General features: G+C 52.5%; 2 protein-coding genes across 2 annotated transcripts; one reads left to right on the top strand and one right to left on the bottom strand.

The window, feature by feature from the left end:
- Positions 1–81: 81 nt before the first annotated feature.
- LCN15 (lipocalin 15) lies at positions 82–7,323 on the bottom strand. The gene is made up of 7 exons (XM_006863800.1): positions 7,216–7,323; positions 6,755–6,894; positions 6,603–6,673; positions 6,335–6,445; positions 4,055–4,156; positions 1,274–1,386; positions 82–273 (listed from the first exon to the last, which is right to left on the bottom strand). The coding sequence occupies exons 1-7, from the start codon at positions 7,321–7,323 to the stop codon at positions 82–84; spliced, it is 837 nt and encodes a 278-aa protein (XP_006863862.1).
- A 13,491-nt stretch (positions 7,324–20,814) lies between these two features.
- Positions 20,815–22,103, top strand: TMEM141 (transmembrane protein 141). The gene is made up of 4 exons (XM_006863799.1): positions 20,815–20,868; positions 21,105–21,171; positions 21,369–21,452; positions 21,934–22,103. Exons 1-4 carry the CDS (start codon positions 20,815–20,817, stop codon positions 22,101–22,103), a joined length of 375 nt encoding a protein of 124 aa, XP_006863861.1.
- The last annotated feature ends 534 nt before the right edge of the window (positions 22,104–22,637 follow it).

Below are 22,637 nucleotides of genomic sequence, written 5' to 3'. Positions count from 1 at the left end.
GGTCTGGGTTCTGCACGCCTCCTTCCCGCAGCCCTGGGTTATATTTTGGAGAGGGAGTATTATGCAATCAACATGAGGACGTCACCGGACAAACTTGGTGCTGACCACTTCTACAGGGACACCCACCCCCACCCCAGAGGCACCACCCACTTCTGCAGGGACACCCACACCCACCCCAGAGGCACCACCCACTTCTGCAGGGACACCCATACTCAGGAGGGGATGCACTGGGTGGTAATGGATGCTGCAGTGAGGCCTAGGGGACTCAGGGGCCTGGGAGCAAGAGGGTGAGGACGACTGGACAGGAGCTGGTGCTAATTCCAAGGGGCAGTGCGCCCTTCAGGGGCCACCAGCATGGGCCAGCCTCCTCCTCTGCCTGGTACACTCCCCAGCTCACCGGCAGCCACGGACGCTCACATGCCACCTGCTGTCTCCTACACCCACTCGGTCTACAGGGGGGCCTCCAAAAGTTCGTGGGAAAATTCCAGTATCTTTTCATTTCATTTTTGGTGAACTTTTTGAAGTCCTGTCAGACATGCACTCATAGCACACACATGAACACACTCACACAGACAAGCATGTTCTCAAATGCACACGTGTGTGCTCTTGTACACTCACACAGACAGGCATGTTCTGGGACACACTGAGGGCCTGTGTCTGACCCTCCAGACCTTTCCCTGAGGCCTGGGTTTCAGCTGAAGATGAACTGGGCACCTGGTCAAGAAGCTCTGCTTCTGGTGGGGCTTTGGGGGGGGGGGGCTAACATTGGGGACCTTTCAGGGGTCGAGGGTCACCTGGGGGCCATGAGCAGTGAATCAGCCAGGGAGGGCCATGGGCCCCACAGCATCCCTGCCATGGTCAGCACCCAGTCCTGTGAAACACACCTGAAGAAGCTCAAGGCATGGTCAGCAGAGGCCTCGGTCCCCTCTTCTCATGGCTGTGTGCTCAAAACCCTCGGGGTCAGGCAGGGTGGGGGTAGAATGGGAGCAGAGGGGTGGGGTCCATGAACCAGCAGACCCTGCTGCAAGCTGACCAGCCAGGGTCCCTCAAGGTTATCAAGGGAGGACAGGAAGTGTGGGGACACTCAGTGTCTGGGGACCGGACAGGATGAGGAAGACTCCCCTCAGGGTTGGCTGCTCCTGGCCTGGCCCCAGGCCTCCCACGCTTTCCTCCTCTGCCAGACTGGCCCTTTGAAATGGAATTACCAAAACCAGGGCAGTGGGGGAGAGGGGGCACAGTGTCAGGGACAAGGCCACCACTATGTCATCCTCACCCAGCTGTAGGTTTGTTCCCGAGACCTCTCGGTGCCTGTCTCCTCATCTGAGGAAGGAGGGCAGCCGCAGTGCCCTCCCTGAGTTTCTGGCGCTTTGGGGTCTGCACAGAGTCCTGGAAGGAAGAGACCACATGAGTGGCCATTCTCTGACCCAGGAGACTTGAGAGCAGGGACACTGACAGACAGGCACGTGGACATCAGGATCCACAGCACCATTGTCCACAGCGCCAAGAGATGGAAACCAGCCAGTGTCCACCTGCAGTAGTGGTCCTGCCGTACAGCGGAGTGAAGCCCATCACAGCACACAGGCACCTCAAAGACGTAAAGCTGACTGAGCTAATCAGGCACAAGAGGAGACGTATTGTCTGATCGCACTTAGAGGAAAAATCTAGAACATTCCATACAGGCGGGACAGGCAGGTTAAAAAGGAAATAGGTCAAAAAATTTTTAAATCTGGAGTTACGTCACAACGACCAACAGTGGCATCTTGAAAGTTCTCAGGAAGAAGAGTGAAAAGGGAAGCCCAGTTCCTGATCACATCTACCTGGAGGCATTCAGAAAACATAAAAAATACCAAAATGCACACCCATCTAAGTATTAAGGCCACAGATAATCCCTGAAGATGCCCAAAAAATAGAAGCAGACGACCATATATCAGCATATTCCAGAAACGAGATAAAGTGACTGAGGCAAATGAGCTGGACGTAGACCTACACTCCATACTGGAAGATGGGCAGGCTTTGGAAATACCGGAGAAGGAATTCCCAAAAATGATTATAAAATGTATCAAAACACTATACACTGCAGTTGAGACAAATAGGGGAGAAGTCAGGAAAGCGCTATAGGAACAATCCAATAAGCTAGATACAACATTGGAACATTCCATACAAGGTGCGTCTGTGGGCACTGGGGGCTGAAGGAGACAGTGATGGTGTGCAACATGAGGGGTGTGCCTTAACATCCCTGAACTGTACACTTAGTAAGAGTGAAAACCGAGTGGACAGAGCTGGACCACAGCCCTTCTGGTGTGCACAGGGTTGCTGTGACCTGGAAGTGACTCAAAGGCTCCTAACCAACATTTTACCATAAATCATTGATCAGTTAACAAAACCTCACACTAGTTCTCCCTACAGACTCATGATGCCTGCCTCCTCCAACGTCTGCACAGAGGGTCACAGTGCACCCCACGGAGACCGTGCTAGGGACCGGCCTTTTCTGGGTGCGTTGGTCTCCCCGAAGGTGCTACCACTGATGGGGACCAGGCAGTGGTGGCTCGTCCCTACCTTCAGTCTAGATCCCAGTGTGCAGAGCTCGGCTGCAGCCCCCAGCCCCCACAACCACGTCCCACCCTGCCTCGTCTCCCCAGGAGTCTTGGACAGCATGACCTCTACAATCCTGAGGCCATTACTGTGGGTTGAAGTATGTCCCCAAAATGTGCCGTGAACCCTAACCTCTATGTCTTTGGCCCCAAGGAGTAAGCATTGGCGTGCTAACCAAAAGGACAGCAGTTCAAATCTACTAGCAGCTCCAAGGGAGAAAGATGAAGATGTCTGTTCTTGTAAAGATGACACCCTTGGAGACTCTCAGGGGCAGCTCTCCTCTGTCCTATAGGGTCACTCTGTTTGCCGGCAGTGGCTTTAAGCCTGTGGTTAGAATCCCACTTGGGAGCGTGTTCTGTTCCATGAATGGGCCAGAGTCAACAAGCAAGCTGAGGAGAAGTGGAACAGGGTAGATGTGGACCTACATGGAGCTCTCCAAGGTACCAGGAAGAGACAAGGACCCCTCCAGAGCCAACAGAGAAAGCCTTCCCCTAGAGTTGGTACTAGGAATTCAGACTTCCAACCTCCTCAACTGTGAGGAAATATGTTTCTGTTTGTGGAATCCGCCCCCTTATGGAATTTCTACAATAGTAGCACCAGGGAACAAAGACCAGACCAGGCTGCAAAAGCTGTTTATTGGGTGAAAGGGAGAAGTTCCAGAGTGGGAGTGGCCAGAAAGGGAGGGAAGGAGCCACCCAAGGCTTGGCAGCGAGGTAACTGTATTGTCTCTTCAGAGACCCCTTGTTCTCGGGTGATGAAACCTATGCAGACAGGGAAGCCCATGGGGACACCACCCCGTCACTCCACACACATTTCTAGGGTGCCCTGACCTACTCGGCCTGCTGCATCTGCAAGGCAGCCCCACTTCAGGCTTCCCCCACACAGCCCATGTCAACAGCACTGGCCCCCAAACTTCTGTGAACACACAAATGGGTCATCAGGCAGAACAGTGGGGGTCCGGGAAGGACTGGGAGGCAGAAGTGGTGGGCAACCAAGAGGGTGGAGAACACAGGTGGGGGGCACGCAGGAGCAGAGTGGAGAAACTGGACAAAGAGAGGACTGGGGTCAGGGAACTCAGGAGGTGGGGGCCCCAGGGAAACTGTATGAGGCCAGGGCCAAGGACCTCAGCAGTGGGAGAGAGAGAGAGAGCGGGTGCAGGTAGCCCGGCAAGGCCTCTTGAGGAGGGGGCCAAGGTGTAGGAAGGGCCCAGTTGTGGCCTGAAGGGTCAGGGTGCCTCCTTGCCTCCCGAGGAGCAGGCAGCTGTGGAAAAAATGGTGCTCACTGTCTGCCCATCTTCTGGGTGGCCAGAGGGCCAGGCAGGGGTGGCCAGGGAACAGTGGGGCCGACAGACCCTCCCACCCCTCAATGCCTACACCCTCTTTCTTGGGTGGGGGGGTTTGCATGGGTCAGGACCCCCATTTTGAGTGACTCTAGCATGGACGACAGGTGGACTGGGTGGTACCTGATTTGGGTAGCGTCACTGCCATGTCGTCCGGGAGCCCCACCTTGGGGTAGAAGTCCTGGAAGGCCTTCGTGGCCTCGGGGCTCACGTCCTGAGTCCGGCCTGGGCAGAGCAGGGTGTCTGTGAACCAGGAGTCCACAGGGGCTGGGCCAGACACCAGGGTCCCGGGACTGGCTTGACCGGATAGAGCGGAGCACCGGCCTGGCCAGCAGAGGGCGCCCGTTCCGGGATCCGCAAGGCCCAGTGGGCCATACCTCCGTGGTCACTCACCCTACCGGGGGGAGCCCCTGGACGCTCAGCTGGGTCTCTGGCCTCGGGGTTAACCGCTGTGAAGGCCAGGGAGGGACGTACCCTCTGCGACCACACCCCTCTTAGGGTCGGCCATTCCCCCCATATGCCCACCCACACTAGTCTTTGTGGCCCAACGTCTGAGAGTGTGGTCTGATTGGAGCGGGTATAGGGCACCAGAGAACCAGGGCAAGTGGGATAGAAGGAGCTGCGGGGAGGGGAAGGGCTTAGATGGAGGAGGGTGGGATCGGCTGCCTAAATTGTTTTTTAAATAGCTGTAGCGTCGAATCCGCCTCTCCATGGTCCTATAGGGCAGACCGGAAGTGTCCCACTGGGTTTCCAAGGCTGGAATCTTACTCCGGCCACTCCGACCACGTGACCTACTGTGGGTGTGGCTGTCATGCCACCTGTATTCCAAATACCAGCAGGGTCACCCAGGGTGGACAGTGGGGCTTTCTGACTGAGACAAACTAGGAAACATGGATTCAGTCCTCTCCTGAGGGATCTGCCCCTGAACACCTAGTGAACACTGTGTTGGAGGAGAAGACAGAACGTGCCATGGACGGCCTGAGGAGCAAACAAATCTGTCTTGGGAGAAGTGCAGCCAGACTGTTCTCTGGAAGCCAGGATGGTGAGATTTTTGTGGACATGTCCTCAGGAGGGATTAGTCTCTGGAAAGGACATCATGCTTAGTAAAGTACAAGGTCAACAAAAAAGAAGTCTCCCAATGGACAGACATGGCCGCAGCAACAGTGGACCCAACCATACAGACTGTGAGGACAGTACAGGAGCGGGCAGGGTAGGAAGCAACTTGATGGCCCCTAACAACACTGGTGGCTCAGTGATTAAGCACTTGGCTGTTCATTGAAAGGTTGATAGTTCCAACCCACCAGCAGCTCTGCAGATCCTGCACGGATTTGGTCTCAGGAACCCTAAGGAGAGGTTCTGCTCTGCCCTACAGGGGCGCTATACTTTGAATCAACTTGAAGCAGTAATTTAGGGTTTTTTTCGTTTTTAAGGAACCCTGGTGACACTGTAGGATAAGCATTGAACTGCTAAATACACGGTCAGCAGTTCAAACCCACCAGCCACTCCTCAGAAACCCAATATAGTAGGGGTTGTTGTTGTTGTTGTTGTTAAGGGCCGTCGAGTCAGTTCTGACCCATAGCGACCCTGTATAGAGTTTCCAAGGAGCAGCTGGTGAGCTTGAACCGCCGACCTTGCAGCTCAAATGGCTTTGCAGTCTGGTGCATTAACCCACAGCGCCACACCAGGACTCCAGAGCTCCTTGTTGTTGTTGTTGTTATGTGCCGTGGAGTCGGTTCCGACTCATAGCGACCCTGTACAGGGTTTCCGAGGCTGTAAATCTTTACGGGAGCAGAAAGCCTCATCTTTCTCCCTCGGAACAGCTGGTAGTTTCGAACTGCTGACCCTGAGGTTCGCAGCCTGATTCACATGGGGACTGTGAAATCATTTGGTCTGGTCCTGCCATCACCTTAGGGATGAGTCAATGAACTGTTTGACCATGTATCACCTGCTCACTTTTAAGTTGATAGTTTTGTATGGCCTGTAAATGATGAACAAAGGTTCCCCACCCCTGCTATACTTCTGCAGGAGAAAGATAAGGCTTTTTGCTCCCCTAAAGATTTACAGCCTTGGAAACCCTGAGCAGGTTTGCTATGAGTCAGGATTGACTCAACAGTACTTAACAACAACAAAAGAAAGTGAGTCACGGAGGCCTGTGGGTTTAGGCACTGGGTTGTTAATGGCCCGGTTCACCGTTTAAACCTACCAGCTGTTCCATGGGAGAAAGCTGAGACTTCCCCGAAAGATGCACAGTCTCAAAGCCCCTATCTAGGCTCTCTCCGAGTCAGAGTCTACTGGAAGGCAGTGGGTATCATTTGGTTTGGAAGGAGAGGGTGGGAGGAGTGGAGAAGGAGCAGGGCCTAGAGGGGTCACCAGAGGGGAGGGGTAGGGTGGGTGGGCACTCACTGAACAGCTGTACCAGGGTGCTTAGTGCCCCCTCCAGCTCCTTATAGATGTAAACCACCGCAAAGGAGCTGTAGTCTGTGTCTGAGATCCGCACGTCCAGGTAGCCCAAGGCTGCAAAGGAGGTGACCCACTGTGAAACTGGGCAGGGACAGGGTCCCAGACACAGACCCCTCCCAAGGGGCAGGGATGGGGTGGGCTCCCAGGGGCAGAAGGACAAGCCCACAGCTCCCTTTAGGAAGCAGCTCTGCAGAGGGTGGGTCGGACCTACCTGGGACCCTGAAGTGCCCGGCAGAGCCCACCCTCAGGTAGTCTACATCCACCTGGCTGCAGTTGTCGGCCCTGGAACACACAGCCGGGCCTCACCTTTAGTTCCCCCAGCCCCTCCACTCACCCACCGCCCTCAGCCCAGCCTCCACTCACTGAGGAAGCTCCATGTGGACATGGAGGTGACCCTCCTCAGTGGCCTCGATGGTCTGAGTGGACATCAGCAGGTGGTCCTTCTCGCTTAGGAAGGCCTTGCAGTCGGACACCATGGCTACCACATACCAGAGACCTGAGAACTGGGAAGACACAAGGACAAGCTGGCCCTCTCCCTGCCCAAGGAAACCGTGGTGGGCAGACCCCCAACACTCAGAGGAACCAGGGTTGTCTAAAAATCACGTAACATGGGCTCTCTGGAGTGTCCACCTCCTGGGCAGACCGCCTCCAGCCATCTTGAGGCCACTTCCCACGATACGCATGACCCCACAACACACACCCAGTGGTGTTACAGAATGGATCTAAAGTGTTTTCCCAGCACCGGGCCCAGAGCTGGGTGTTACTTCTGGCAGGGGCTCAGTTCACTCCACCCGCCCCGCAGAACAGCAGGGAGCCTCAAGTACATTTTGAGCATTAAAATCTGGCTGTAGCAGGACCTCAGCCCGAGCCTCGGACATCCAGAGAAGGGCCAGAAGGAGGCCCAGCAGGGTCAGGGTGAACTTCATTCCCATGTCTACCCTCAGCCCACCCCAGTCACCAACTTTATAGCCCAGCCCAGCCACCGGCTCACTGGAGGAGCAGGTTGGGGGGGAGGGGGCCGGAAGCCCCAGCCTCCATCTGTCCACCATCCAGCACAATTGTTCCTTGTTCCCTGGCGGCCCCTGGGTCATTTTTGGCAGGACTCCAGCCAGCAGGCACGTACCTGACACACTGGCTGGGGGTCTGGCACCCGGGGCATACAAGCATGTCAGCAGCCATGGAGGTCCCTCAGGGCCAGCATGAGCAATGGCAGATCCCTCCACAGCCCAGGGGGACTCGAACCCTCAGCACCTCCATCCACTCTCAGGGTCTGGCTGGGGCTGGGAGACACAATCAAGCTCTGCTCACTTTGGCTAACAGGCCCCTCTGGGTGGTCACTGACCAGCTGTGTCCTTACTCCCTCATCCTAGACTGGGGGTACTGGCCACCACTGTCCAGAAGCAAATCAGAGGCCTGGCTACCCCTCCCTGCAGAGCCCCACTGTCTGCCCCGGTCACCAGCTGGGCTCCCAGCAGGCATGTCCAGGCCAGGGGGGCTGAGCCCTGCACTTGGGAGATTATGGTCCGGACACCCCTTATCACTGGTTGCATAAGTGTGCTCGGCGGGCTGACGCCAGGGAGGCACTGTGGCAGGAGAAGCAGCCAGGCTTACCCCCACCAAGAGACAGCACAGTGACCGGCCCTCCAGCCAGTCCTCCGGGGTGGACAGGGTCCAGGGTCACAGTGCTCAGACCCAGAAGGGAAGGAGAGGACAGGATCTGCTTGCTGCCTCCCTGTGCCCACAATCCCCACCAAGCTCCCAAAGTCACCAGCTGGAGAAAGAAGGAGCTTTCCCAGTGGATGTTTGCAGAAGGCATGTCTGACAACGCGCTCACACCCAGAACCTGTAAAGAATTCTCAAGACATGATGATAAGAAACAAGCTCCCCAATGAAACACGGGTTTCAGAAGACGAGACACAGATGGAAGGTAAATGTGTGGAAGACAGCCAGCATCATCGATCACTGTGGAAATGTCCGTTAAAAGCTAACTACCCACAGCACCCCAATGCCATCAAGTCAATTCTGACAAAGCACAAGGCCCCCGGGAGGCTTTCCAAAGCTGACATCTTTACAGAAGCTGGCTCCTGTCTCTCCCTCAGAGAGGATGGTGGGTTCCAGCCACCGACCTCTCGGTTCGCAACGGAGCACCTTAACTGTTGTGATACCAAGGCTCCTAGTAGAAGCAGTGGTGTCACCAGGGGGCACAGGGGTACAGATCACACTGGGTGTAATGTCTAAATGACTGTCTAAAATTATTCTGCAGTGTTAATAACAGTATCCCTGTAGTTATTTGCAACAAAAGCATTTCATCCACTCAGCATACATGTATCAATATATCTGTAAGGCTAAAACTCTATGCTCATTTACTTTAAAAAAACACAATTTTTATTGTGAATTGAGGGAAGGTTTACAGAGCAGAACATCAGGTTAACATTCAGTAAATTATAGACTTTGCTTCATTACAATGGCTGCGAATCCCCTCCATGTACCATCAGTTCACAGCATTTACCTCAGTTCATTTGCATTTCTGTCTGTGTCTCCGGCTGGCTACCTTCGTCTTTCCTCTGCTAAGCTCCCTCTCTTTGTGTATTGGCTGCCCGGTCACCCCTGTCATCATTTTCATTCCCTGCCTCGCCCTCAACCACCATAGACTGTTTCTTGTATCAGGAAAATTTTTTCATAACTTTTTACAACATTGGTCTCACACAATATTTGTCCTTTTGTGATTAACTAATTTCACTCAGCATAATGCCCTTGTTGTGAGGTGTTCTGCAGACTCCTCGTTAATCTTCAACATTACACAGTATTCCATTGTGTAACCATTCTTCTACTGATTAGCATTTAGACTGTTTCCATAACTTTTATTATGTGTGTTTGTAAACAGCATATTGAAGGATCCTGGCTTTTTAAATCCATTCTGCTGCCCTCTGTCTCTTGACTAGTGCATTTAATCCATTTATACGTAATTATTGACGGATATCAATTATTTGTCATTTTACTGTATGGTGTGTGTGTGTGTGTGTGTGTGTGTGTGTGTGTGTGTGTGTGTGGTACTGGGGATTCTTTGTTCCACATAAGTTTCTGTGCCGAGTTCATTCTGTTAGTGACTTTTCATTTTAATTTCTGTTGTGCTAATGTTTACGAAATCTTTCTGATTCTCCTCTTTATTTTGATATAATGTTGTATTTATTTTCTTAGTGGCTACCCTGGAATTTACTTTTTTTCCCCCCATTTGAAACTGTCTATTTTATCTTAAGATCTACTGACCTCCTCGCCATTTGGAAGTTCTGTATCTACACAAGTCCTTTATGCTTTGCGGTTGACTTCATTATAAATTGATGTCTCTGGTTCCCTATTTTCAGTCTTGTAAGTTTGTTTTACTTTAAATACTTCTATCTATTCTTTGTGTGATTCTGTAGGATAAATCCTGACCACAAGATCAGTTTGCACCACAAGGTTGGCGGTTCAAGCCCACCAGTCGCTCCTCAGAGACCCTATAAGACTCGACAGCACTTCACACCAACACGACCTGGTTGAGTTGGTGCCGCTGTTGTCATGTATGTTGTCGTGTATGTTGTCATGGGTGTTGTCATGTGTATGTTGTCATGTACGTTGTCGTGTGTTGTTGTGTGTTGTTGTGTGTTGTCGTGTGTTGTCGTGTGTTATCGTGTGTTGTCGTGTATGTTGTCGTGTACGTTGTCGTGTACGTTGTCGTGTGTGTTGTCGTGTATGTTGTCATGTATGTTGTCGTGTGTTGTCATGTATGTTGTCGTGTGTTGTTGTGTGTTGTTGTGTGCGTTGTCGTGTACGTTGTCATGTATGTTGTCGTGTATGTTGTCGTGTATGTTGGTCTCAGACTGTTGGCTGCTGCTGCTGGTTCAGTCCCATCCTTCAGTATTTTTTGCAGAGTTGGTCTTGTTATTACAAATGTCTTTCATTTCTGTTTATCTAGAAATGTCCTAATATTTGAGGCGCAGCTTTGCTGGGTATCTGATTCTTGGTTGGCAATATTTTTCTTTCAGAGTTTGTATATGTCATCCCATTGCCTTTCTGCCTGCGTGGTTCTCCTTCGTAGGTAACGTCATTTTTTTCCAAGCTACTCTCAGGATTCTTTCCTTGTCTTTGGTTTGGGAAAGTTAATGATATTCCTTGGTGATTTTATTTTGGGATCTATCCTGTTTGGGGTTTGTTCAGCTTCCTGTATGCTTATCTTCACCTCTTTCATGATGTTAGGGAAACTTTCTTCCAACAACCCTTCAACAATTTTCTCTGTGTTTTTTATTGTCTCTTCCTGTTCTGGAATTCGGGTCACTTGCAAGTTATTCCTCTTCACAGTGTCCCACATAACTCTAAAACGGACCTTGGATTGTTTCATATTTGTTTCTGATTGTTCTTTTAGCATACTAGTATTAAGAGATTGATCTTCAAGCTCTCTAGTTCAGTCTTCCACGGTTTCTAATCTATTCCTTTGCCTTTTCAATGCTTGTCCACTTGTGAAATCTTAGTATTAATCTTCGGGATTTCTAATGGCAGGGTTTGTATTGTCTCAAACTTCGCATTTATTTTGTCTGTTTCTTCTTGTAGTGTTTTCCTGAATTCGCCTCACGTTTTTTCTGTGTTCTCCTGGCTTTTCTCCATCTTTCTGTCAATCCTTTGAAGGTCCCTAAACATAATTGTTTTCAGTTTGTTCCATTACTTTCCTTCCTCAGACATGTTCTCTGGCTCTACATTAGTCTGAGTCATTCTCTCATTTCTTCTTGTGAGCTAAAATTGTCTGTTGTCTCCAGAATATTGTAGTATTGTCAGATTTGTGTTCATTGGTGTTTGCATGTTGATGTATTCTTAAGCTTTCACTAACCGTCTCCTGTGGGTGTAATTAAAAGATGGAAGCCTGTGCCCCATTTTTTTGTTTTCTGTTTGCCATTCATATACATTCAGTTTAGGGTGGCTTTGGCTAGTGTTGGCTGCTGTCTGTCATTGATCAGGTGGTATAAGAGTATTGGTATTGGCTCTTCCCAAGCCACCTTCTGTTGCCAAAACTGGTCACAAAAGTTCAAGATGGTCATGCTACGTCTGGTCAGCCATTCACACACACACACATACACACCCTCTCTCTCTCGCTGGCCCTCCTCAGCTTCTCCCAGCAAGCACTCAGTCCACTTCTCTAACCTTCCCTTGGAAGTTCAGAGGTCCAGGATTTTCATCTGTGTCTGCTTCATTTGGTCTCTCGGATCTTTGCTGTCGGGGGTCTGCATAGTCGCCATCTTGCCGGAAGTACTTCGCTCGCCTACTTTCTGAATTTCTAATGCGTTCCCTTCAGAACTGTCACTAACCCAACTACAGGGACACCTCCAATCACTGGTTTCATCTGTGCACTCTGTAAGCTGATGCTGTTTTCATAGTCACTAATGTCAAATATTTTCTGGTGTTTTAGCTATAACACTATGATAAATAGTATACAAATACTAACCAATATCAATAACTTATGTGAGAATGAAGTAGAAATTAAAGAGCAAGAGGAAAACTCAAAAAAACCTTTGCTCCATCACTAATAATAGTGACTACTGTAATTCAGTGTAGAAAGAGTCTACAAAACTATTTTGTTAGTACTGATACTATCTAAGAAATTTGACATTTATGCAATTTACAGCTATGTGTATTACTTAACACTCTGGGACCCTGAGGGTTACTAACAGTCCTGGGGTGGCGCTGTGGGTTCATGCGCCAGACTGCAAAGCCGTTTGAACTGCAAGGTCGGGGGTTCAGACTCACCAGCTGCTCCTCGAAAACACTACACAGGGTCGCTATGGGTCGGAACCAACTCAATGGCACTTCACAACAACAACAACAACAAGGGTTACTAAGAGTTCTGTCTGGTGGAGGAGGCCCATGGGGGAGAGGGTATGACATTTTGAGTTAATGCAGTGGATGGCACCATCCGAGTGATAAACAGTGACGCCACCAAGTGTTGGCGAGGATGGGAAGCAATTGGGGGGACTTGCGGGGGTAAAAACAGCCACAACCTTTGGAAAGCAGTTTGGCAGGATCACTGTCATGCAAGCTCCTAAGCTTTGGTCTAATAGTGTTGCTCCGGAGTCCAGCCAATGGCAGCAGGGAATGGTGGTGGTTAACTCCAAACCTGTGCATGAGTGTTCGTCGTGACTTTATTCACAATCACGGAAGACAGAACAATCCAGGGACTCTCCAGTGGTGGACAGATGAGGCTCCATCCCATGAGGTGGAATCTGCTCAGCTGTACTGTGGGGCGGGACGCAGGTGGGGACAGCAGCACCGTGGCAGAGCCGGGCTCAGAAGGCCCAGGCTGTACGACCTTGTGGGATAAGCACAGCAGGGCTGACACATGGCTCCAGGGTTCCCAGAGGTGGGATTGGTCTTTCTCGATTGCGGTTACACGACTGAGTGCATTTGACTGAACTTATGCACCAAAGAGTGACGTGCATTGGATGCCCTTTGACCGCCATTTTTTTTCTGCTTGAACTGTCTAGAGATCAAGAAAGAAGAGAGATGATAGATAGTAGACAGATGTTGTTGTTGTTGTTGTTGTTGGGTGTTATCGAGTCAGTTCCGACAGTCCATCACCTTTCCAGTCCTCGCGAGGCCTGAACCCCTGTGGCAGTCACTGGGTCTGTCCATCTCCTTGAGAGGCCTCCTTTTCTCTGCTGACCCTCCACTTTACTGGGCATGATGTCCCTCTCCAGTGATTGGTCCTTTCTGACCACACATCTTTGTGAGATGAGGTCTGCCCATCCTCACTGCTAAGGAGCATGAGGCAGATAGAAACAAAAGGTAAATCTTTACCAGCAAAGCCATGCCTTGCATTTGGAGCAGGGTGGTCTGAAAGACACCAAGACCACCCAAGGCTCCGAGGCAGATGAAGCCAGGGGTCAAGTCCAAGGCTGTATCTTGAATCCTGCAGTGGTCCTAGGGCACCTCACAAAACAGAAAAGGGACATTCCTGCCAGTATCTTCCTTGTGACATTTGGTGTTAAGCCTGGGATCAACCCTCCCCACCCCCACCCCAACATCATCCTCCCTTCCATCCCTGGCTGAACTCCAACCATTCCCACACTGTGGAAACACTGCTCAAAAACTTGATAGTTTAGCGGTACTGCTAAAAAAAAAAAAAAAAAAAATCAGTCCTTTAAATGCTATGGGGTTCTAATTTTTAATTAGGGAGAAAATGGTCCTAATTTCACAAGACAATAAAGGCTAAAATGTTCTACAAAGGAAAAGTGGAAACAGACAAATCACAAGACCTCAACCTCTGAAACTGGGTAGAAAGCAAGAGCTAGAATGTGGAAGAATCTAGAGAAAGTGGGAACAGACAGAGATCATGTGGGGAGGTGGGACCCATGAGAAAAGACCGATGTTGGCAAAGGGTCCATTGTACTTGGACGGAAACAGCAGTGGAAGAATTACAAGGCGCACTGCACTAGCCAGTGTGCTGCACAAAACCTCTTTAAAGTGTTAAAGAACAAAGAAGTCAGTTTGAGGACTAAGGTGCCCCTGACCCAAGTCACATGTTTTCAATAGCCTCATATGCATGTGCAAACTGGACAATGAATAAGAAAGATCAGAGAAGAATTGGTGTGTTTGAATTAGGGTGTTGGCAAAGAATACAGACTATATCATGAATTTACAGAGGAACAAACAAATCTTTGTTGGAAAAAGTACAGCCAGAATGTCCCTCAGAAGCCACGATGTTGAGACTTCTCATATACTGTGGACATGTTATCAGAAGGGACCAGTCCCTGGAGAAGGACATTAGGTTTGGTAAAGTGGTGGGTCAGTGATAAGGAGGAAGACCCCCAATGAGATCTATTGACACAGTGGCTACGAAGAACTGGCTCAAATAACAAAACGGCACAGGACTGGGCAGTGTTTCCTTCTGTCGTGCCCAGGGTCACTCTGAGTGGGAGCCGACAGCACCTAAAAACAATGACCTTCACTGAATAAAGCCATCACTGTTAGGAACCAGGTGGAATAATGCACAGAACTACATTGCTACCTCATTCCTTCATCTAAATAAGTTCCAGAAGGATCAAATATCTCCATGTTAAAAATCAAACGAAACAATGCTGGCAGAAGACAAAACTTTCTGTTTTTAATTTGCCATAAATGGAGCCTTTCTAAGAAAATGGGGAAAGTGACACAGATGCAGATTGATACATTGCCACAGAAATGTGGAGAATTCACTTTCACTAACAAAAAAACAGGTGTCCGAGAATTTTCTTAGACAGTAAAGTGTTGTTGTTGTTGTTGTTAAGTGCCACTACGGTCAGCTGGTGGTTTTGAACTGCCGCCTTTGTGGTTCAAAGTCCAGTGCTGATCCTACAGCGCCACCTCAGGAGTCCAGAAGGTCAAGTCCAGCAGACAAAATGCCAATGCCAGCCCAAAGCCAGGATGGTTTGCTTTTCTTCCCAATTCTCTCTCAGTGCTAATTTCAGAGGGGGGATGAGCCCAAACTCCTAGTTCCTGAAGGTTGGCCCACCTCCTTTCCCTAAGTTCTGAGCTCCTGCCTTGCCCCCATCCCCTGCTGCAGAGAGAGGAAGTTAAAAACAACATCTACTCCGGACCCAGGAAACCATCCACAGAAATAGAAGGGAAAGCAGACTTCTTCTTGAGTAAACATTAAACCAGAATGTGATGTATCTCAGACAATCTGATAAAAAGATGCAAAAGACAGGAAGACGTCCCACCAGCTGCCCCCCATAGACCACCTGACAGCACTGTTTGTTAACCACTGTTCATCACTTACCTTGATCACAAAGGAAAAGAAACTCCTACCTCTACGACACTCCTGGTACGGCACTTATAGGAAGAGCATTGGACTGCTAACCCCAAGGTCGGCTGTTCAAACCCACCAGCTGCTCCTTGGAAACCCTATACAGAGTTTACATACGGAACCGACTCCATGGTACTCAACAACAACTCTATGATAACGTCCTGGTGGTGCAGTGGTTAAGCATTCAGCTGCTAACCAAAAGGTGGGCAGTCTGAACACAGCAGCCCACCAAAGACAGGGCCGTCTCTTCTGTAAAGATGCGCAGCCATAGCCAGCCTCCGCCCCACAGCGCCACTACGAGCCGGGACCCACTCCCTGGCTGTGAGTTTGGGCTTCTGGTTTTACAGTGGGAGTAACAGAAAGTTAGCTTCTTATCCTCCCACAAAACGAAAGATAAGGGGCCATCTTGCTCAGTGATTCCATTTTTAACCACAATCCTAACTCTGTGTCAACCCTAACACTAAAACCTAACCCTATGGTAACATCCAACCTAACCCTACCCCTAAACAGAGCCCTAACCCTAAAATTAACCCTAACTCCAGTCTCAGTTGTCTAGCACAGCTACACAGAAATGCCACAGTGGACAGCGTTCGCCAACACAAGTGTTCTCTTCGTCCTTCTGGTCCCGGCTCCCTCATCCTCAGCCCCCATCTCTCCTTTGATCTCTTATGAAATGAAAGGTATTGGAGGCCACACCCATGGGAATCTCCAGTATATCAGATTAGGGTGGTGGCGGGATGTGGCGCTGTGAGCTAATGCAATGCGTCAGACGGCAAGGTCGGTGATTCAAGCTCACCACATGCTCCTTGGAAACCCTCTAAGGGCCACTGTGGGTCGGAACCTACTCAACGGCACTTAACAACAATGATCACCCTCGGAGTCCTGGTGCGGTGCCCTAGGATAAGCGCTTGGCCTCCAGGTCAGTTTGAACCACAGGGTCGCTGGTTCAAACCACTCCTGAGAAACCCTATACAGGATCGCTATGAGTCAGAACCAACCGGATGGCACTTAACAACATCAAATCCCACCCTTAATGGGTGGCACCAAAGGGTAAGCACTCCAAGTTGGTTTGAACCACAAGGTCAGTGGTTTAAATTCACGATCCACTCCTAGGAAATCCTATACAGGGTCGCTACGAGTCAGAACCGATTCAACAGCACTTAACAACACGCATCACCTTTAATGTTCTTATCAGTTTATCACGTGAGCTCACATCAAGGGGGAATCATTCCACAACTAACAAATCACTGCTCCAGCCCAGTTGGCACATATTTTGGAGGGCAGAGTTCAATCCATGACACCATTAACCCTAATCTAGTTTTAAATCTAATTCCAACCCTAACCCTAACTATAACCCCTAAACCCTGAACTGTTTCTAACCCCAACACTAACGTTAGTATGAACCCTAACCCTACGCAAACCATCCAACCTGAACCGGAACCCAATTCTAGCTTTCACTTACTATAACCTTTACCTTGTTGTTGTTGTTGTTAAGTGCCGTTGAGTCGGGTCCGACCCATAGCGACCCTGTACGGGTTTCCGAGGGTGTAAATCTTTATGGGAGTAGAAAGCCTCATCTTTCTCCCGCGGAGCAGCTGGTAGTTTCGAACCACTGACCTTAAGGTTCGCAGCCCGATTCGTAACCACTACGCTACCAGAGCTCCTTAACCTTTACCTTAGCCCAGACATAATTTTAAAGCATTCTTTGTGCTTTCGGTGAATGTTGGCATAGCAGATTGGTCCCCATCCAGCAGTTTCTAAGTGGGACCACCGGCTCCAGGAGGACACCCAGCCAGGGGACGGACCCAGTGGGAATGAACAGGACTACCTGGGGCAGGGGCAGTAGGGACTTGCCTTGACTGTCCCCATTAAAGAGAAAGCTGGGGGAGAGACCACGCCCCGGCACTGGTGCCGGGAGCTTCGCGGGGCCAGCAGCAGCTTAGAAGCAGTCCTTAGAAAGGCCTCACCTGACTTCACCTGAATGGAGGGGCTCAGGAGGCAGGGTCACCCCTTTAGCTGACCTCATTCCCCACCTTCTCCAGCCTCACCCTGGATACGGTACCTTCACGGGGAGGCGCCCCCACGCATTCCCACCTGTGGCCACAAGGTGGCGCACAGAGCAGATCCGTACTGTCTCCTCTGCTGCTCTCCAGCAAATCAAATCAGAAAGGCCCCCAGAGACAGAGGGACCTGCCCAGAAATCCTTTCCATGGCCAGTGTCCAGGAAGAGGAGCCGGGTCTGCCAGGAAACAGACGCCATGGTTCCGTTCCTCCCGGATCTGGCCATGGGTACCCACCCTCAGGGGTGCTGACGGGACGCTCTGGGAGGACTGCCACCAGGGAAGGTCTTCAGATGACATGTGGGGATGGGTATTCCTTGATGAGGTGTGTGGATGGCACTAGAAGACGTGGTGGATAGAGGTGGGGCTCACTCAGCCCTCCTAGACCACACTTGTGTGGGGTCTGAGCAGCCTGCAGAGCTGGGTGAGACTGGACCACAGGACCTCACCAGGAGACCCTGAGCCAGATGGCTGGTACCACAGCATCCACTGACCTTCTCCAGGCTGTGAGCCTCATCGAAGCCCTATGAGAAATCCCCTGGAGCGGACACCGGTGGATGGACGGGGCCTGAGCCAGCACTGCCATGAGGAGCCCCCACCCTGGAGCAGAGCCCTGCCCCCCGTGGAAATCTCTAACACAGAAACCAGTCTTTCCCAACTTGGCCCCTCTGAACTTGCTGTCCAACCTGGCTGGGCTCCTTCCAGGTTCTCATGGACTCCCTGTCTAGGGGTCTGGGCTGTTTACTGGACCCGTCTGCTGGATGGGGACATGGCCAGACGTGAGCCCATGGCACCAGCTCCTTCAACAGCCCACCATGCAGGCTACCCACACACGTTACCTGCTGATGGCTGGAAACATAGAAGCCTGGGCCTGCCACTAACATACCCGCTGGGGGAAGGTGCCCATCTGTTGGAGGCGAGCACTGAGGCACAGTGGCCAACAGTGGAGGAAGTGGTGGGGTGGGGGCATGTTTGGGGGGAGAAAGCTGTGCAGGGAGGCATCAGGCCAGGGGCAGCCCACCCACCCCTTCCAAGCAGGGCCTTCATCAGGGAGCCGGGGTGCAGAGCAGAGTCCAGACACAGGAATGGGGGTCCTCCCTCCCGCCAGCCCTAAGCACCAGAAGGTGGGCACCTGCCCAGATGAGAGGGGCTGCGGATTGGAGGGCTCCGTCTGGGGAGAAGCTGCTGTAGGCGAAAGAATGTGGCCTCCCTCTGGCCCCATGGGAGGGTCACTCAGGATGGGGAGAGCCAAACAGAGGGTGAGCGTCACCGACTGTGTCTAGTCCAGGTGGCTTCGACTTGAAGCCATGTGCTCTGAGTGGACTGGGGACGATTTTTTGAGGGTCTCCTCCGTGTGTGGAGATCCAGGCCTCTGTCCAGCACAGCCAAGGAGAAAGCGAACCTGGGGTGGGGGGCGGGGGGCGCACAGCCACAGAACAACAGCACTAACACACAGGGGCCACACGCTCACATAGGCATGCACAGGTTTATACACCTAGACACGTGCCTGTCCTCTGGCTCAGGGATGGTGCAGGGAAGGACAAGGAGAGCTGTGGGAACCCACAGGGCAGGTTCCCCATTCCTGTGCACCCCACTCCCTGTGCCAAGTCTGGACCCTCCCCTACACCCCGGCTGCCTGATGAGAAACTTGGCCCTTCCCCTGCCTTGCTTATACACAGGGATCGACAGAGATCCACCCGAACACACGCATGCACGCACCCGTGTGCACAGTCACATAGGCACACACAGCCTTATACATATGTATGCTTACAGAGGCACACACCACAATCTGCTGTGTCTGCTCACAGCTTCAGGCGAGACTGGACCTCAGAGCCATCACAGAGCGCTGTCCACCCAGGAGCTCTGGTGATCATGGCTGCACGGTTTCAAAGGTGAGGCCGCGCGCATCAAATATGGCGCACATCACATGACTGCAGGACTAGTCCTGGAGGGGGCGTTGCTTGGGGAACGGCAGGAAGGTGGTGGCGGAAGCTGTAGACCTTGTTAGGATGGATAAGGGACTCCATCCAGCCCTGGGGGCACCTGTCTCCCCAACACTCCTTAGCCACAGCAGCATGACCCATGACCAGGACAGTAACAAGAAGAATCCCAAGAACTGCACATCCCTGTTCAAGGGAACACAACGTGCCCAAAACTCCAGGCAGCCTCATTGAGCAGGTCACCTGCGGACAGGCAGCCTGGACGGGAAGAGCAGCTCCAAGCAAGGAGACAAATATTAGTCACGGAGGTAGAGCCCACACCCCCAGGCCATGCGCTCTGTGCTGCCAGGCACACAGTGACCTCCCCCAGGGGATGCATGAAGGGGAAGATCGGAGGGCCACTAAGACCACCTGAACCTTCTGAGCAACGTCCTGAGGCAGCAAGTAGGAAGGGGGGACGGGAGGCAGCCACAGCCTTCCAGGGTGTCCTGCTACAGGTCCACCTGTCTGTGGTCAGTGCAAGACCGCTCCGGAGCTTCGTGTACACCCTGCAAGGAAGCGTACGACTAGGGTCTCCAGGGCTTGGGATCTCCCCCCTACAGCCTCTCAGAGCGGCTCTATGGCTAGCAGGGTCTCGCCCCTGTCCAGACGCTGCCCTAGCCTGTACCCCAGGCCCTGTCCCTGGGTCCAGTGGCTGACTGCTGCGCGGATCCTTCCCTGACTTTGGTGGTGGTGGTTATGTGCGGTGGAACGGTTCCGACTCATAGCGACCCTGTACAGGGTTTCCAAGGCTGTAGATCTTTACAGGAGCAGAAAGCCTCATCTTTCTCCTGCGGAACAGCTGGTAGTTTCGAACTGCTGACCTTGCAGTTCGCAGCCCGATTCGTAACCACTACACTACTAAACTTCGTCTTTCCTACTTTGGACATATTGTCCGGAGGAAACAATCGTTGGAGAAGGATATCATGCTGGGTAAGATGGAGGGTCAGAGAAAAAGAGGAAGACCCCCAACGAGATGGATCAGCCAGGTGGCATCATTGATGGACTCAAGTGTGGCAGCGGTAGTGAGGTTGGCCCAGTATCGGACATTGTTTTGTTTTGCTGTGCATGGGGTCGCTATGAGTCGGTTCCGACTCGATGGCACCTGACAACAACAACAACAACACTATCAGAGACGGTGCCACGCAGTAATTCCATGTCTCGCGGCTTTCAGGGTCCTTTTCAAGAGATCCAATCCCGTGCTGTGGTCCTTGAAAAAAGAAGCACATTGCTCCTCTATACGAGCCTCCTCCCATAATAATAATGCTAAGATCGCCTCGCCACAGAAGAGGGTGAAAAGGGGGCGGTAACTGAGATTGGCCCACCTCCGCGCACTCAGGCTCCACCCCCTCTTCCCGAGTTCCACACCACGCGCCGGGCGTCGGCTCAGCTCACTGGTCCCGGCTCCGCCCTCTCCACCCGGACCTGAGCAGGCGCGGCTGGGTACGGCTCCACCCCACCCTTTCCTTTCGGCTCTGCGCAGGCGCGGCTCTTCAGCTACCCCACCCCTACACCGGACCCAACTAGGCTCCGCCCCTGTCCTCTTTGCCTAGCCGGGATCTCAGCTCCAGGCCAGCCATGGTGACCCTGGGCCTTTCCAGGGTGGACGACGCCGTGGCCGCCAAGCACCCGGTATGAGAGCCAGCCCGGTCCGTAGGCCTGACCTCAGAGACTGGTCTGAGCTGGGCTGGAAGCTGCGTGTGTTGGGAGAAAGGCGGGGAGGGGGAGGTTGGGTGTCCTGGGTGGGTGTCAAGCCCTGAAGGTGTCTCTAGGATCGGCCCCCTGCCTCCTGGCTTGAGTGTGCCCGATGGAGGGACAGGACGAGGTGGGGCATTGGGAACCTGAGTCCTAACCCTTACACCGCACAGGGCCTCGGGGAGTATGCAGTATGCCAGTCGAGCGCCTTCCTGAAGGGTCTTCTCACCTTTGTCGCAGGTAGGCCAGGTCCAAGTGTCAGGGGCATGGGCACCTGGGTTCCCCCCTGACATCCCAGGAGGTGGCACCAAGTCACCTGCCCGCCAGTGGAGCCTGATTGTTCAGAGATCCGGCTGATGTCCCTCTCCCAATTCGGGCCGCACCCCAGCCCTTGGCAGGCCGTGAGCAGGCTGGCTAACCCATCCTGCTCTTCACAGGCACCGGCACAGCCCTCGGCCTGCAGATGCTCGTCCACCGGAAGTATCCGTACCACTTGAAGTGGACCGTGCTGGTGGCCGTGGGTGGGTACCGGCAGCCGGAGGTGACTGGCTCTTCAGGAGAGGTTGGGTTTCCCTCGGGGTGGAGGGCTATGATTGGGCATCCCTGTCCAGTCATAGTACTTGAGACGACCCACCTCTTACTGCAAAAGTAGCCTCTACTGAGGCCCTCAACCTTCCCGGCCCACCTGCCCACACTTGACCCCCACCTGCCCACACCTGGCCCTACGTGCTCACACCTGCCTACACCTGACCCACACCTGGCCCTACGTGCTCCCACCTGCCCACACCTGACCCCCACCTGCCCAAACCTGGCCCTATGTGCTCACACCTGCCCACACCTGGCCCTACGTGCTCACATCTGCCCACACCTGGCCCTACGTGCTCACACCTGCCCACACCTGGCCCTACGTGCTCACACCTGCCCACACCTGGCCTTGCTTGCTCCCACTGCCTGCACCTGCCCATGCCCCCACTTGTCTTACTTGTTCCCACTGCTTCTCAGTCACAGGTTCAGTGGCCAGCTATGGGGTGACACGGGTGGAGACCCAGAAATGCAGCAACCTCTGGCTCTTCCTGGAGACAGGGCAGTTCCCCAAAGACAAAGGTACAGGGGAGAAGTCCTCGGGGCAGGAGAGGGGAGGCACACCTGAGGCTCCAGTGCTCAGGGATTGAGGCAGCCAAGTTCAGGAGCCCTGGGTTCTACACTAGACAAGGGCCCCCCTCTGGACCCCACCTCCTCACAGCAGGTCAGCAGAAAGAAGACCCAGAGAGGGTGGAGAAGGGTGTGGATAAGGTATCCAGGCCAGGCAGCTGTTGGGTGCACGCTCAGAAGAGGGGCTGAGGGTAGACACCTTGCATCAATCACCAACTGGACTGATTCAAACCCGGGCTCCAATTCCTGCTTTCTTTCTGGTTGTGGTCATTGGTTTTTCCCACAGGAAAATGGGTACAGGGACTCCAGCAACTTTGGGCCATGAGCTCTTAGCTGTCTCCTCTTGCTTCTTACAGATCAGCGCTGCTAGGAGAGACCCAGTGAAGTGCCAAAGATCTGAAGGGAGGGTCCAGGCACACAGTCTGCACTAGAAGGGCTGTCCCTGGGGAGGTGTTAACGTGGTTGACACTGTGAGCCAAGAGTACTGTTATCTATTGCCTGAGTGCCTACCTTATTGGAAGCAGGCCACACCCCAGGGAAATAGCCTTTCAACT

The sequence above is a fragment of the Chrysochloris asiatica genome, unplaced genomic scaffold (genome assembly GCF_000296735.1).
Source record: "Chrysochloris asiatica unplaced genomic scaffold, ChrAsi1.0 scaffold00056, whole genome shotgun sequence".
In the NCBI taxonomy this organism is placed as follows: Eukaryota; Metazoa; Chordata; class Mammalia; order Afrosoricida; family Chrysochloridae; genus Chrysochloris; species Chrysochloris asiatica.
Note: the sequence above shows the minus strand (reverse complement) of the source record. Positions and strands in the feature narration are given on the sequence as shown.